The sequence below is a fragment of the Protomyctophum parallelum genome (assembly GCF_964188405.1).
Source record: "Protomyctophum parallelum genome assembly, chromosome: 18".
In the NCBI taxonomy this organism is placed as follows: Eukaryota; Metazoa; Chordata; class Actinopteri; order Myctophiformes; family Myctophidae; genus Protomyctophum; species Protomyctophum parallelum.
In genome coordinates this window covers 31,530,424-31,546,510 of record NC_139716.1, presented here as the reverse complement: position 1 = coordinate 31,546,510, position 16,087 = coordinate 31,530,424, and the positions used below count along the sequence as shown (strand labels likewise).

General features: G+C 43.5%; 1 protein-coding gene across 1 annotated transcript in view; it reads left to right on the top strand.

Annotated features, from left to right (window-relative positions):
• Positions 1–16,087, top strand: part of nlgn2a (neuroligin 2a) — a gene marked incomplete at both ends in the record, with an annotated part of 207,520 nt that overhangs the window by 42,945 nt on the left and 148,488 nt on the right. The window contains 1 exon segment of the mRNA XM_083789203.1: positions 10,668–10,721. Coding sequence (XP_083645329.1) covers positions 10,668–10,721 — 54 coding nt within the window.

Sequence of the window (16,087 nt, the reverse complement as noted above, 5' to 3'; positions counted from 1 at the left end):
CCACATCCCATCAACAACAAAGAGCCTATAGCGACACATGAGCCACATCCCATCAACAACAAAGAGCCTATAGCGACACATGATCCACATCCCATCAACAACAAAGAGCCTATAGCGACACATGAGCCACATCCCATCAACAAAGAGCCTATAGCGACACATGAGCCACATCCCATCAACAAAGAGCCTATAGCGACACATGAGCCACATCCCATCAACAACAAAGAGCCTATAGCGACACATGAGCCACATCCCATCAACAACAAAGAGCCTATAGTGACACATGAGCCACATCCCATCAACAAAGAGCCTATAGCGACACATGAGCCACATCCCATCAACAAAGAGCCTATAGCGACACATGAGCCACATCCCATCAACAACAAAGAGCCTATAGCGACACATGAGCCACATCCCATCAACAACAAAGAGCCTATAGCGACACATGAGCCACATCCCATCAACAACAAAGAGCCTATAGCGACACATGAGCCACATCCGATCAACAAAGAGCCTATAGCGACACATGAGCCACATCCCATCAACAACAAAGAGCCTATAGCGACACATGAGCCACATCCCATCAACAAAGAGCCTATAGCGACACATGAGCCACATCCCATCAACAACAAAGAGCCTATAGCGACACATGAGCCACATCCCATCAACAAAGAGCCTATAGCGACACATGAGCCACATCCCATCAACAAAGAGCCTATAGCGACACATGAGCCACATCCCATCAACAAAGAGCCTATAGCGACACATGAGCCACATCCCATCAACAAAGAGCCTATAGCGACACATGATCCACATCCCATCAACAAAGAGCCTATAGCGACACATGATCCACATCCCATCAACAACAAAGAGCCTATAGTGACACATGAGCCACATCCCATCATCAACAAAGAGCCTATAGCGACACATGAGCCACATCCCATCATCAACAAAGAGCCTATAGCGACACATGAGCCACATCCCATCAACAACAAAGAGCCTATAGCGACACATGAGCCACATCCCATCAACAACAAAGAGCCTATAGCGACACATGAGCCACATCCCATCAACAACAAAGAGCCTATAGCGACACATGAGCCACATCCGATCAACAAAGAGCCTATAGCGACACATGAGCCACATCCCATCAACAAAGAGCCTATAGCGACACATGAGCCACATCCCATCAACAACAAAGAGCCTATAGCGACACATGAGCCACATCCCATCAACAAAGAGCCTATAGCGACACATGAGCCACATCCCATCAACAAAGAGCCTATAGCGACACATGAGCCACATCCCATCATCAACAAAGAGCCTATAGCGACACATGAGCCACATCCCATCAAAAGAGAGCCTATAGCGACACATGAGCCACATCCCATCAACAACAAAGAGCCTATAGCGACACAAGATCCACATCCGATCAACAAAGAGCCTATAGCGACACATGAGCCACATCCCATCAACAACAAAGAGCCTATAGCGACACATGAGCCACATCCCATCAACAACAAAGAGCCTATAGCGACACATGAGCCACATCCCATCAACAACAAAGAGCCTATAGCGACACATGAGCCACATCCGATCAACAAAGAGCCTATAGCGACACATGAGCCACATCCCATCAACAACAAAGAGCCTATAGCGACACATGAGCCACATCCCATCAACAACAAAGAGCCTATAGCGACACATGAGCCACATCCCATCAACAAAGAGCCTATAGCGACACATGAGCCACATCCCATCAACAAAGAGCCTATAGCGACACATGAGCCACATCCCATCAAAAGAGAGCCTATAGCGACACATGAGCCACATCCCATCAACAACAAAGAGCCTATAGCGACACAAGATCCACATCCGATCAACAAAGAGCCTATAGCGACACATGAGCCACATCCCATCAACAACAAAGAGCCTATAGCGACACATGAGCCACATCCCATCAACAACAAAGAGCCTATAGCGACACATGAGCCACATCCCATCAACAACAAAGAGCCTATAGCGACACATGAGCCACATCCGATCAACAAAGAGCCTATAGCGACACATGAGCCACATCCCATCAACAACAAAGAGCCTATAGCGACACATGAGCCACATCCCATCAACAACAAAGAGCCTATAGCGACACATGAGCCACATCCCATCAACAACAAAGAGCCTATAGCGACACATGAGCCACATCCCATCAAAAGAGAGCCTATAGCGACACATGAGCCACATCCCATCAACAAAGAGCCTATAGCGACACATGAGCCACATCCCATCAACAACAAAGAGCCTATAGCGACACATGAGCCACATCCCATCAAAAGAGAGCCTATAGCGACACATGAGCCACATCCCATCAACAACAAAGAGCCTATAGCGACACATGAGCCACATCCCATCAACAACAAAGAGCCTATAGCGACACATGAGCCACATCCCATCAACAACAAAGAGCCTATAGCGACACATGAGCCACATCCCATCAAAAGAGAGCCTATAGCGACACATGAGCCACATCCCATCAACAACAAAGAGCCTATAGCGACACAAGATCCACATCCGATCAACAAAGAGCCTATAGCGACACATGAGCCACATCCCATCAACAACAAAGAGCCTATAGCGACACATGAGCCACATCCCATCAACAACAAAGAGCCTATAGCGACACATGGGCCACATCCCATCAAAAGAGAGCCTATAGCGACACATGAGCCACATCCCATCAACAAAGAGCCTATAGCGACACATGAGCCACATCCCATCAACAACAAAGAGCCTATAGCGACACATGATCCACATCCGATCAACAAAGAGCCTATAGCGACACATGAGCCACATCCCATCAACAACAAAGAGCCTATAGCGACACATGAGCCACATCCGATCAACAAAGAGCCTATAGCGACACATGAGCCACATCCCATCAACAACAAAGAGCCTATAGTGACACATGAGCCACATCACATCAACAACAAAGAGCCTATAGCGACACATGAGCCACATCCGATCAACAAAGAGCCTATAGCGACACATGAGCCACATCCGATCAACAAAGAGCCTATAGCGACACATGAGCCACATCCCATCAACAACAAAGAGCCTATAGTGACACATGAGCCACATCCCATCAACAACAAAGAGCCTATAGCGACACATGAGCCACATCCGATCAACAAAGAGCCTATAGCGACACATGAGCCACATCCCATCAACAACAAAGAGCCTATAGTGACACATGAGCCACATCCCATCAACAACAAAGAGCCTATAGCGACACATGAGCCACATCCCATCAACAAAGAGCCTATAGCGACACATGAGCCACATCCCATCAACAAAGAGCCTATAGTGACACATGAGCCACATCCCATCAACAAAGAGCCTATAGCGACACATGAGCCACATCCCATCAACAACAAAGAGCCTATAGCGACACATGAGCCACATCCGATCAACAAAGAGCCTATAGTGACACATGAGCCACATCCCATCAACAAAGAGCCTATAGCGACACATGAGCCACATCCCATCAACAAAGAGCCTATAGCGACACATGAGCCACATCCCATCAACAAAGAGCCTATAGCGACACATGAGCCACATCCCATCAACAACAAAGAGCCTATAGCGACACATGAGCCACATCCCATCAACAACAAAGAGCCTATAGCGACACATGAGCCACATCCCATCAACAACAAAGAGCCTATAGCGACACATGAGCCACATCCCATCAACAACAAAGAGCCTATAGCGACACATGAGCCACATCCCATCAACAACAAAGAGCCTATAGTGACACATGAGCCACATCACATCAACAACAAAGAGCCTATAGTGACACATGAGCCACATCCCATCAACAACAAAGAGCCTATAGCGACACATGAGCCACATCCCATCAACAAAGAGCCTATAGCGACACATGAGCCACATCCCATCAACAACAAAGAGCCTATAGTGACACATGAGCCACATCCGATCAACAAAGAGCCTATAGTGACACATGAGCCACATCCCATCAACAAAGAGCCTATAGCGACACATGAGCCACATCCCATCAACAAAGAGCCTATAGCCAGCCAAGACTGTCCCTTGTCCCCTCGTTCACTTTGCATTGGACTCCCAGAAGCCCTTGCAAGTAAAAGCCAGTCGACCTCGTCACAATGTAGTAGTCATAGTCGCAACATAGTCGGATTTTCATAAAAGTAATTAAAAACGGCAAATTAAACATATAAAACTATAATTTAGCGTGTTACGCAGGGAAAGACAATAAAAGGCGTGTTTAGCTGGTTATGCAGTGAAGCTGTTTTAAAACTCTACACAATTGTTTTTATTAAATCCGTCAATTTCATTTCTTTTTTATAATCAATTACATCAATTAGTTTTAAAACATAGTCGGATTTTCATAAAAGTAATTAAAAACGGCAAATTAAACATATAAAACTATAATTTAGCGTGTTACGCAGGGAAAGACAATAAAAGGCGTGTTTAGCTGGTTATGCAGTGAAGCTGTTTTAAAACACTACACAATTGTTTTTATTAATATCGTCAATTTCATTTATTTTTTATAATCAATTACATCAATTAGTTTGATGCAGCATCTCTCTCCCTCTCTCTCTCTCTCTCTCTCTCGGTCCCCTTCTCACACACAAATACACAGTAATTCCCTCCCTCTCCGATCATTAGCAATTGAGAAATTAAAGTGATATATGATGATAATTAAAAAGGGCTGAGCTAAAAAAAAGTGTTACAGCTAACAAGTAATTATTTCCACCAGAGTGCCACTATTCATGAGATGAGAGGTTTCGACACGACTACGGATAAGCGGTTGAAGATGGATGGATGGTTAATAGGTTTCTGCACGATGGCAACCATTTGAAATGTTCTTTTCTTTAGAATATGATTTTCATTGCTAGTTTTACTTTCAGTTTTTGTTGGCCAGAATGACCTTGCGTGCGTGCGTGCGTGTGTGTGTGTGTGTGCGTGTGTGCGTGCGCGTGTGTGCACATGTGTGTGGAACTGGCAAGATTTGGAGCTAAAGTAGAAATGTTACATAACCAGCATCAAAGTGAACTGCAGTTTCCCCACCCCACAATACAGACACAGCACAATGCAAGAGAGGGGAAGAAATGATGTTCAGAGAGAGGGGAGGATAAAGGAAGGAGAATGAGAGAGAGGGTGTGGGGGGGAAACTCATTAAAGAACAATCACAACAACAAAAACAGACAGCTGTCAGCCATTCGCCCTTTTCTTTTTAGGCATGGTCATGGTCTTCCATTTGTTGAAAGCTGTCAAGTTAGAATAGACACCAGGCTCTCGCTGGCCTGTTTTTCTTTATGGGAGGTCTAGTGATTCACAACACTCTCTGCTGTCAATATAACATAGTACACTGTCTGCTGTAGGCCTGAAACTATATCCATTACATACTTTTTGCTAATCTTCCTTCGATCAATCGAATAATCAAGAAGCAATATTATTTTTGTGTGACGCTGTCTGACCAAGTAGGGCATTTAATTTACCAATAAACACAGTGTTAAAATGTGGAGATACTGTATCAGGTTTCTGCCTGACAGCAACGATATACAACAAATTGATTGAGCACTTTATTTTAAAGCATTCTTTTATACTTGGTGTCATGCAAAACAGTGTGAAGATAGGCAATCTATAAGCTCACAATGCAATGTTGGGAGCTTTCTTCTATTTTTGAAAAATTATTTTGATTATTTCATTTTATTTTCTATTAATGTGTATTAAACTACTTTTAATACATATTGCACCAGTTATCTGCTATGAGCAGCGCCTCATTACGTTCTCTGGGCGTACTGTATATGGCAGAAAGTCAGTCTTTTTTCCCCATGCAGGATTGATTTCAAACGGACAGGTTCCTCTAACCCTCTCGCTGCGTGAAAGTGTGCCAATCAAGTCTGCTTTCTGTCCCAAAAATGTTAAATCGACTGCATTCTAACGTTTTCCTTCCAAAGCGATTCACAGTGTATTTCATATTCACCCACCGATTGGCAGAGGAAACCATGCCAAGGCACCACGCTGCTGGCCTGTAGCAGTTAGGCCTTCAGGTTCTTAAGCTGCTGGCCTGTAGCAGTTAGGCCTTCAGGTTCACCAAGCTGCTGGCCTGTAGCAGTTAGGCCTTCAGGTTCTTAAGCTGCTGGCCTGTAGCAGTTAGGCCTTCAGGTTCTTAAGCTGCTGGCCTGTAGCAGTTAGGCCTTCAGGTTCTTAAGCTGCTGGCCTGTAGCAGTTAGGCCTTCAGGTTCTTAAGCTGCTCGCCTGTAGCAGTTAGGCCTTCAAGGCACCAAGCTGCTCCCTGTAGCAGTTAGGCCTTCAAGGCACCAAGCTGCTGGCCTGTAGCAGTTAGGCCTTCAAGGCACCAAGCTGCTCCCTGTAGCAGTTAGGCCTTCAAGGCACCAAGCTGCTGGCCTGTAGCAGTTAGGCCTTCAGGTTCTTAAGCTGCTGGCCTGTAGCAGTTAGGCCTTCAGGTTCTCCAAGCTGCTGGCCTGTAGCAGTTAGGCCTTCAGGTTCTTGTTCAAGGACACATGGGACACGTAGCCTGCAGGAGGAGCCGGGGTTCGAACCTGGAACCTTCGGATTCCAAGATGGCCGCTCTACTGTACCTCCCGAACCAACTGGCAACGCTACGTTGGCCCAAACAAATCCTCCTTGATTGTTCTCTGCCCGGTCTATAGTCTGTATACACCACTCTGGGTTTTGAAATGCAATGATTTACTGCCTGAGACAGAGGTTCCAACTGCATTAGGGCTGCAACTGTGGATCACTTTCTTAGTGATTGTTCTGCAGGGTGACTTTTTCGATGAATGAAATAAGCGAGAATGAGAAGCTTTATTTGTATTTCAAACAAATCTATTAAGCAACCACCTACACTACAGCAGGGAAGGGATTCCCAAACTGGTGCGCGTGAAAAGGCTAATGGTGGTGCTATGGTTTTATTTTAAATACAGTATATGAACATATTATATGCAGAATATATTACATATTCAGGTTGATATGAATGATGTGAATATATGCACATACTGTACGTGGATATAGGAAATGATTCTATATAGCTTATGTGACATATATGCAGACGGCCAATTTAGAATAATATGTCACATACTGTATATGTTGCACATATAACAGAATATAGGTTGATATATTTCATTTCCATGTGGGGGGGTTTGTCAGCTAGGTCGGGAGTTAACAGGGAGTGCACGGCCAAGAAAGTTTGGGAACCGCTGATCCCTGACCTAAAGTATGTTATACGTTGTCACACAATGGTGTCGCGCAAAAGTAGTGCAAGTAGCAGATCCACAAGCTCACAACGCAATGCGACTAATTGTGAGCTAGTGCAGTAGAGATCACTATTTTCTATTTTTCTATTTTTGACATATAATAACATGCCCAAAATAGCGACATATTATTAATTATCGATTCTTGATTTATTTTTATTTTTATTTGTATCAATTCATTTTATTAACTCTTGCTATTCTGCATGCCACAGCTTTTTGTAGACATGCCTGATTGGTAGCATTTTTGCTGCCACAGCACAGCCATGTCTGTCATGTTTGCTACAGTATGCGTCTGTGTATTTGTTTGCCAACAAGATCATTTCAAGAATTGATCTGCAAACTTTCTTGAAACTTTCTTGAAATGTTGTTGGAATTATTAGTATGCAGTAGAAGAGATGACTCAATTTGAGTTCCAGCATTTCTCAGGTCATTTCTCAATCATCAACGATACAGTAAAAATAGAGAACGCATGGGTGGATTTTCATTACACTTTGTAGGAATGAATAATATTATCCCATTCTGACCGGGCACCCATTTTGGTGTCAGCATCATGTTATGCTTTAGCTATTGAAAAATAGCAGATCTACAAGCTCATATCGCGCCACCGAGTGGCGCGATACGAGCTTGTAGGTCTGCTATTTTTGAAAAATCGAAGAGCGACTGACATTTTTAGAATCTGATCTCAGGTCAGAATGGGTTCATCAGGACCAGTGTGTGTCCGGCGGAAACCTCGTATGAATCTGATCTCAGGTCAGAATGGGTTATATCCCAGAAGATATCATGCGGGTCAGAGGTTGAAATCGTGAACGGATGGTCAAGATATTCATGAAACTTTGAAAGTTTCGGCCAAACAACAAGAGCACTTCCTACAAACTGAACAAGATTAATGTTTTTAATGTTCTATTTGTGGTCTCCCCTCCCCCACTCACATACACACTGCAGGTAATTGCCATGTTAGCGTGGCTGGTCGGGATGTTTTCCTTCCTTTTTGTGTGTTTCTGTGTAACTCAAATGACTGTAGCATCCGTATGTAAATATGTTTATGTAAATATGGATACACTTGGTGGGGCCTGTTGGGAGTAAGGCTACTCAGCACTATTGGCAGGCATGGAGCACGACGAGGCCGATTGATCAAAGCTAATTGGCCGCCATTTTACTTTAAGCCCCTCCCTTCCTGCTTATCGTCGCTGTCGGGAAGAAACCTCGTATATCCATGTTTAAACCGTTAATGTTTTTGGGGCAAATTTACATCCTATTTCATTGTGCGAGTGTGTCGCACAAAAGTAGTGAAAACGGCCGATCTACAAGCTCACAACGTGTCGCCGCCCTGCGCATTGGAAGCTATTTTCACTGTTTTAAAATGTTTTTGAGATGATAATAAAAAAAATTACAGTTTTGGACATACAAGGTTTCTACCCGGCAACGACGTTATGAGCGTCTCCGAGCAGGACCAAGAGGGCAATGAACCAAACAGTGGGCGTGTGGATGAAATCTATGCTAATTGGATAACATTTTACTACCACCCCCTCGCTTCCCGTTTGTGAGATGGTGACTACAGTGACTGACGGGCGTGTGTGTAGTGTGCGTGTGTGTGTAGTGTGTTGTGTGTGTGTGAGGGTGAGTGAGAAGTGGCAACCTTCATGCATAATTCAACCAATCAGAGCTGCGGGTGGCACTTCCTCCTCACTGCTAATCACTGCTTTGGACGAGGCTACTTCCAGCACTAGAGAAAGTGTAACAAGTTTAGGCCTACATTTAGGCAAGTACCAAATTTTTTTTCAACCAAGGTTCATGTTTTAGATTGTTTTTAGAGGAAGTAAAATGTGAGTTTTTTTCATTTGTTGAAAGAACATTGAAATGGGACTTATTTTTTCTACTTTAAGGACATTTTGAAGCCAAATACAAGTTTGTACAAACTTGAGTACTATATCTCCACCCCTGTATTACAACCATCAACTAACTAGCAGCAACAGTGAAGAGAAAAGGTGACGCCGACCCTGTCTATGCCAATTCCGTTCAATTCAAATTAACTTGTATGTAAATGTGTGTACTGTAATCAGAGGGAATAAAGAAATGTGTAAACAGAGCTATATGCCACATTGCAACTTGGGGGAAAAACTAGGGTAGGAGCATTAAGGGTAGCTGTTTTTGACCTCTATCGCTCCCTTCCACCCCCTGTATCTTTCTCTTCCTCTGCCAGTCCTTAATTTGTCAAAAACAGCCAGTGGGCAAATGGAGATTGTTACCTTCACCTTTACTTGCACTCCTCGATGCACAATTAGCATCGTACTAACTTGTCACTTCAATTGACACACTGCTGTTGTGCTGTGTAATTATTTATTCGCCTGGGGAATGGTATAGCTCTCTGGTTTAGCAGCACTAAATAATGATGTGACACACACACACACACACACACACACACACACACACACACACACCCTGCACATCTAAAACATGTTTTAATGCTTTATTTCTTTACCGTTACAGGGCCATATTGTCGTCCTCAACTTGAGTGGCTATGACTAATGACTGTGTCATTCTGTTCCCTGTTTATCTAAAGAGGTCTCTAATTGGTTAACACTGTGCATTAACACTTTTAAAAAGGAGAGGTCTGGAATAACATCGTCCATGTCACAAATAACCAGCTGACATTCATGTTTCACTGCACCAAATGGCAATTGTTTTTGGCAGGGGGGGTTCTCCGGAGTTAATTCAGACTGTTTTTCTTTTCCACACAAGGTTCTGACACTAAATATAGTAATATACGCTCCGGTTTTGTCTTGTCACAAATCTTTGGTCTGAACTATAGGCTTTACGGTGTCCTGTTCATTGCCTGTTTTTTCTCTGGTCGTGAGTGTGTGAGGGGGGAGACGAAGGGGGATGTCCTGTTTTTCAAACCACAGCGGGTTCATTCCTTTGCCCCCCTCTGACGTTTTTCAACTGAGCAACCGAAACACAGGGATTAGGGAACCACTGTGAAGAGTGTGAGAGCGAGGGAAAAGGGAGTTCATTGCTGTGAGGCAATAAACAGGAGCAGCCATTTTCCAGGGAACGTCATCCCGAAACAGCTCACTGTTCTTCTTTGATCTTGTGTCTTTTCTTGTGATAAATCTGTGTCTGTGATGCTTTTAGTTTTTGTCCTCTTTTTAAAAACCTGAACAATGAGACAGAACCGTGAAACTTTACTAATTTGTTCTTTTTTTTGCTCTTGCTTCTTTTCTTTTTTTGATATTCTTGTTTTTTTTTTCTTCTTCTTCTTCTTTTCTTTTTTCTTTTTCCGTTTTTTGCCAGTAATCTTTTTTGAATTTTCTCTTTTCTCTTTTTCCCCCCTTTTTTGTCTTAACCCTATAGGTCCACTCACAAAAAAACACGATGAATCTTCAATGAACAAGCCTCGGGACGAAGGTATTTTTGCTGCATGTTTTTCCCATTTTTTTCTTGTTTTTCAAGTCTTTTTGGGGATACACACACGCACTCTTGCACGTATGCACGCACACACACACACACACACACACACAAACACACACACACACTAGGACATTTTTAGGATGGCAATTTTATAAATGCCATTATTTTGCCATTTTAACTCTTAACCCTAAATTTTGAATTATACTTAGTTGTGCGCCGGTGTCACGCAACTAAATATATATCGGGCATAACTCCAACTCTAACCCCTAAAAACCTTAAACCTCTAATGCCTAACCCTAACCCTCTTTCCTCTTTTAATCACAAAATCATGAAATTTCAACCATTTCTCTGGTGAAGAAAATGTTACTCATAATGCATTGTGTGTATTTCTCATATTCCACTGTATCTGTGCACGAGGACATTTGGCCCTCACGAGTACAGTATTAATACTAGCACACACACACACACACACACACACCATACAGTATATCTCTGAGACGTGCCTCTGTCATATGCGTGTGATTGAAAGTGTGTGCGCGCTACAGTACATGCTGAGGTCACCAGCCTTACACATACAGTAGGCCTCTATGAGTCTGAGTCATAACAGGATGACGGTGTCCCAACGCAGCGTTCATGTTATTGTCAACTCAACTCCTTAATGGACTAGCTATAGTGAAGATGGCCTCATTGTTGTCGTCATCATCATCATCATTACTGTCATACCGTCACCATCACCGCGTGTCCTTGAGAGACTCAACCGGAGGTCGGGCCTACAGTGTCTGTTCTCTAAACAGCGGTGGCGTGGGTGAGGGGTTCAGGGTTGTCGAGCAGCGGAGAGAGCTTGTCAAGAGCCACTTCACACGATGCGCTGGCGTTGTCACGTAGCTCAAGGATGAAATTGTTATTGAGTCTAAACGGCCTATACCCCCCCGTACCTGGCCCCCACCCCCCAATCCAAGTCGATGATCGTAACGTCGCATTGGAGGGGGACCGAATCGGGGGGACATCCGAGGACACCGACTCTCCCACTTGGGGCGATTTGAGGCCATAAGCACTCGATAGAATAAAGGAAACGTTATTTCCTGCAGGGTTCCCTGCTGCCTCCCAGGACATGTCGTACATACACAGCACTCGCCCATTTGTTCTCTTATCTGGGCATCGTGTTCTGTGGGGCTCGGAGCAGGAGGAGAAATAATGAATGTAAAAGATGACTGATGATTTCTTCCCCCGTTCTGGTTTTATTTCATTTCTTTGCGTTTTGTTCAGAGCGGGGTGAAACCTCGATCCTTCCTCTTTGATTCGGGATAGTCGCTAGCCCCTCCTATATACAGGTTTAATGTTTGTCTTTAGTTCAATGTTTGCTTTGTAAACGCCATTGACAATGAAGGGAAAATGTAATGTCGTTTAATGTTTGCGTCGGCACTGTTTGTTTTACATCACCTAATCAACACGAGCTAGACTTTAATATATTAGCGCCCCTCGAAGCTTGAGACGGGGAGAATTCATCTGGCACAGGCGTGACTTTCAGTGGTTCTCAAACATTTTTATTTCAAGGACCCTCCGTTTGGTTACAGACCCATTAAGGCTCATACATAGTCTGAATTTTCGGTGGTGAGGTGACCACCGAACTACAACATGACGTCACGGGTCGCGGTGAAGAGCAAACCACCGCCACCGCTCCAGCCCTTCTCTCTGTTGTTACTCACCACCACTCAACGTTATTTCAGCTCCGGTGGTCAGCTCACCACCGGAGCGGTGGGTCACCTCACCACCGAAAATCCAGACTATGAATAGGCCTTTAGGGTCCATTTGGTTCCTAATGATTTAGCTATAGGGAGTAGGGACCAACCTTAAACCCGCCCCAAGGATCCCCGGACGGTCCCCGCTGGACCCCACTTTTGAGAACCACTTTTTTAAGTTTAACCTGTTTCTCAACGTCTGGACCAGCTCAGAGTTAAATGAACACAGTGTAGATCAGAGGTTCCCAACCACTGGTACTAGTACCAGTACCACTAGTGGTACTAGTACCATTAGTGGTACTTGAGCCCCCCTCTGGTGGTAAAAAAAAGTTATTCTGAGCTGGTTGAAATAGGCTATCCAGCCGTGCTGAAATGGGCATCACTGCACACCTATAGCCGTTAACAGAAGATTTGAGAACGGATTAATCACATTAGAAATATCATCAGTTGGGCTGATTAGTGATTATAGACAGAGTTTTGTCAGAGCAGCAGCATTATTGGCTTAGGAATGGAACAAAAAGGGCAGGTATACGCTCCTGTATTTTAAAGGGCAAATAACATGCATTTTAAAACTGCTTTTAATATTTATTAATCATATTGTCTATGTCCCTCAAAGTTATTTCTAATGGTTTGAGCCTCAATCACCACTCTGATATAACCAGGCCTTGTCATTTCTTTCTGGACTTTGAAAGCAGTTTTAGCTGCAGTACCACAATGTCCTGAGGTGGTGGGGGTGCTGATATGCAGATTATTTAATATTTGAGTCATTATAATACTGATGCTAGATAAAACCAGGCTTGTTTCCATTCCATGCCAGCTTGGAAAATCAACAATGGTGGACATTGTAAACAAGTGGAAATGCAAATTTGGAACTGAAGACTGAAGAAGAGGAATTATACAAAGTAGGGTGACATTGATGACATCACGATGAGGCCAAAATCAGTCGAGCTGTTCCTGAGAGCAATTTACATTAAAACACCCATATGACATGAAAGCCTGATTGTTCAAAATTGGTTATTTGTGGGGATAGAAAACACACATGGGAGCCCCAGAAACACAAAAGAAATTGAAAAAGTTGAATTTTATGTTATAGGTCCTTTAACATCAGTTATTATGGTGGTACTGTAGATGAACACCGTGTAGATTGGGGTCCGGTGATGAAAGTCACTGGTATTATAAACACTTGCCCAGCGTCAGTTGGAACCAGTAAATTACTGTGCCCAGCTATTTGTTGCTTCAGAGCCATTTCCAAGGGGACAGGGAGTCTATCCACGTTTCAACCTGGACCCCATGAGGTACAGTAATATGGCTCTACCTGGACCCCATTTCTGTGGCCCGAAGGCCTGCTTGGCACACATTGTACGCCCGAAAACTTGAACAAACAAACAAACAAAAACAATATATATAAAAAAAAGGAAAACAAAAGTTCCATACATGGGCATACTCCTAATATAATTCATGGAGATCCTTGACTGTGATCAATATTAAGCCCATATATGGGAATGCCAATAATATGATCATATTGTGACTGTCTCATGATAACCACTGTGGTTGACGCAAAGGTCACAGTTAACTATGGAATCATGCATTTCCCATCGGCCATTCAGTCAGTCAGTCAGCCAGTGTATCACTCAAAATCCCCCATGGGGAAAGCCCCATATATGGTGCCCAGGTCTCGTGACATCACACGCTTCTCGCCCCCAGGCGTCTTACTGGTATGTTATTGGGACGTTATTCTAAAGTTGCGACAATTCCTCATTTACTCGCAACTTTAGAATAACGTCCCAATAGCATATATTAACTAGTGACAAATACTTAACTCATGTTGGTTAAATGAGGAATAGTTGCAACGTATACCTAACTTATACCTTTTACGGATCGGAAATTGGTGGTACAGAAATTACTTTTAGCCTGGGCCGTGGCTCAGCGGTCCAGTCTGGCAGTGTGCCGCAGGTTCGACTCCCGATCCTGACGGCCTTCACTGCATGTCACCCCCCCCCCCATTTCCTGTCAGCCTGCTGTCTGTCCCTCCATAAAAAATATTTAAAACAAAAAAGGCGAAAGCCACATTTTTATTTATTTATATATCAATAAAGAAATGCAAAAGCCGTTGTAGGCTACCTACTGTATAATTATGCCACAGGCATTTCTGTTGAGCATTACTTAGCTACACAGAACCGAACACAATGAACCGTACGTATGGAACACACATCACATGTCTGTGTGATGTCTTTGCCAAAAATGGCAGATGTACAAGCTCAGACTCATTGCGATATTCAAAAATGTGTGTGGCTCCTATAAGGAAACAGTTCAGTTGAAGTCTATTATCCAACTCTGAGTATGAGGAGACTGTCACTTCAGTGTTAGCTTGTTAGTTTTTTAGCTTGTCTCCATGAATGAGGAATTATCCTCCTACCATAATGGTGATGAAGCAGAATTGGGTCAAACCGCTGGTGTGTGTGTTGTCTTCCACTGCTACACACATGGAGAGGAGTCCATCTTGTCCACATTTTCCAGAAAATTCTCCCTTTGATTGTCTTCAACTGCTAACAGTCACAAAGCTCGTTTTGTTTTAATACTCAAAACACAAACTTAGCTTAGCTTAACGGTGTATTATGAATGATCTATTAACTAGTTATAACGGATAGTTATTCTAAAGTGTTACTGTAAAATCAATGTTAATTTAACTCTGAGAGTTACAGACCCATAAGTGTCCATTTGGTTCCAAACTATCTTTATTTAGCTGGGGACCCCCTGGAACTCCCTCAAGGACCCCTGGGGGTCCCAGGACCCCACTTTGAGAACCACTGAGATAAGAGAGTGTGGAGGGCATGAGTGATCCAGGAGTCCCGAGTTGGTGCTGGCTCGACCGCACTCTGGCATTGGATCTCTGTCAGAGAATCTATTTTGGTCAGAGCGATCTGTGGCTGGTATATTTATTATATCATCATCACTGCCTGCACCAATCACCCCACCCCTTTTTCCAATTTAACAAATTATACATTAATAATGAATTTATTAGTGGATTAAAAATGCGAAAACGCACCCAGGGCGCAGTACCGGCAAGTACTACGGGTAAGGGCTAGTAGATATAATTATATTCACAAAATCATGTGAAATTGTTATTTGAGGATTGAGCAGTGTGCACAAGAATAGACACACAGACACATACATATGGTGTGTCCATGGGTATTTAAGAATAGACACACAGACACATACATATGGTGTATCCATGGGTATTTAAGAATAGACACACAGACACATACATATGGTGTGTCCATGGGTATTTAAGAATAGACACACAGACACATACATATGGTGTGTCCATGGGTATTTAAGAATAGACACACAGACACATACATATGGTGTGTCCATGGGTATTTAAGAATAGACACACAGACACATACATATGGTGTGTCCATGGGTATTTAAGAATAGACACACAGACACATACATATGGTGTGTCCATGGGTATTTAAGAATAGACACACAGACACATACATATGGTGTGTCCATGGGTATTTAAGAATAGACACACAGACACATACATATGGTGTGTCCATGGGTATTTAAGAATAGACACACAGACACATACATATGGTGTGTCCATGGGTATTTAAGAAT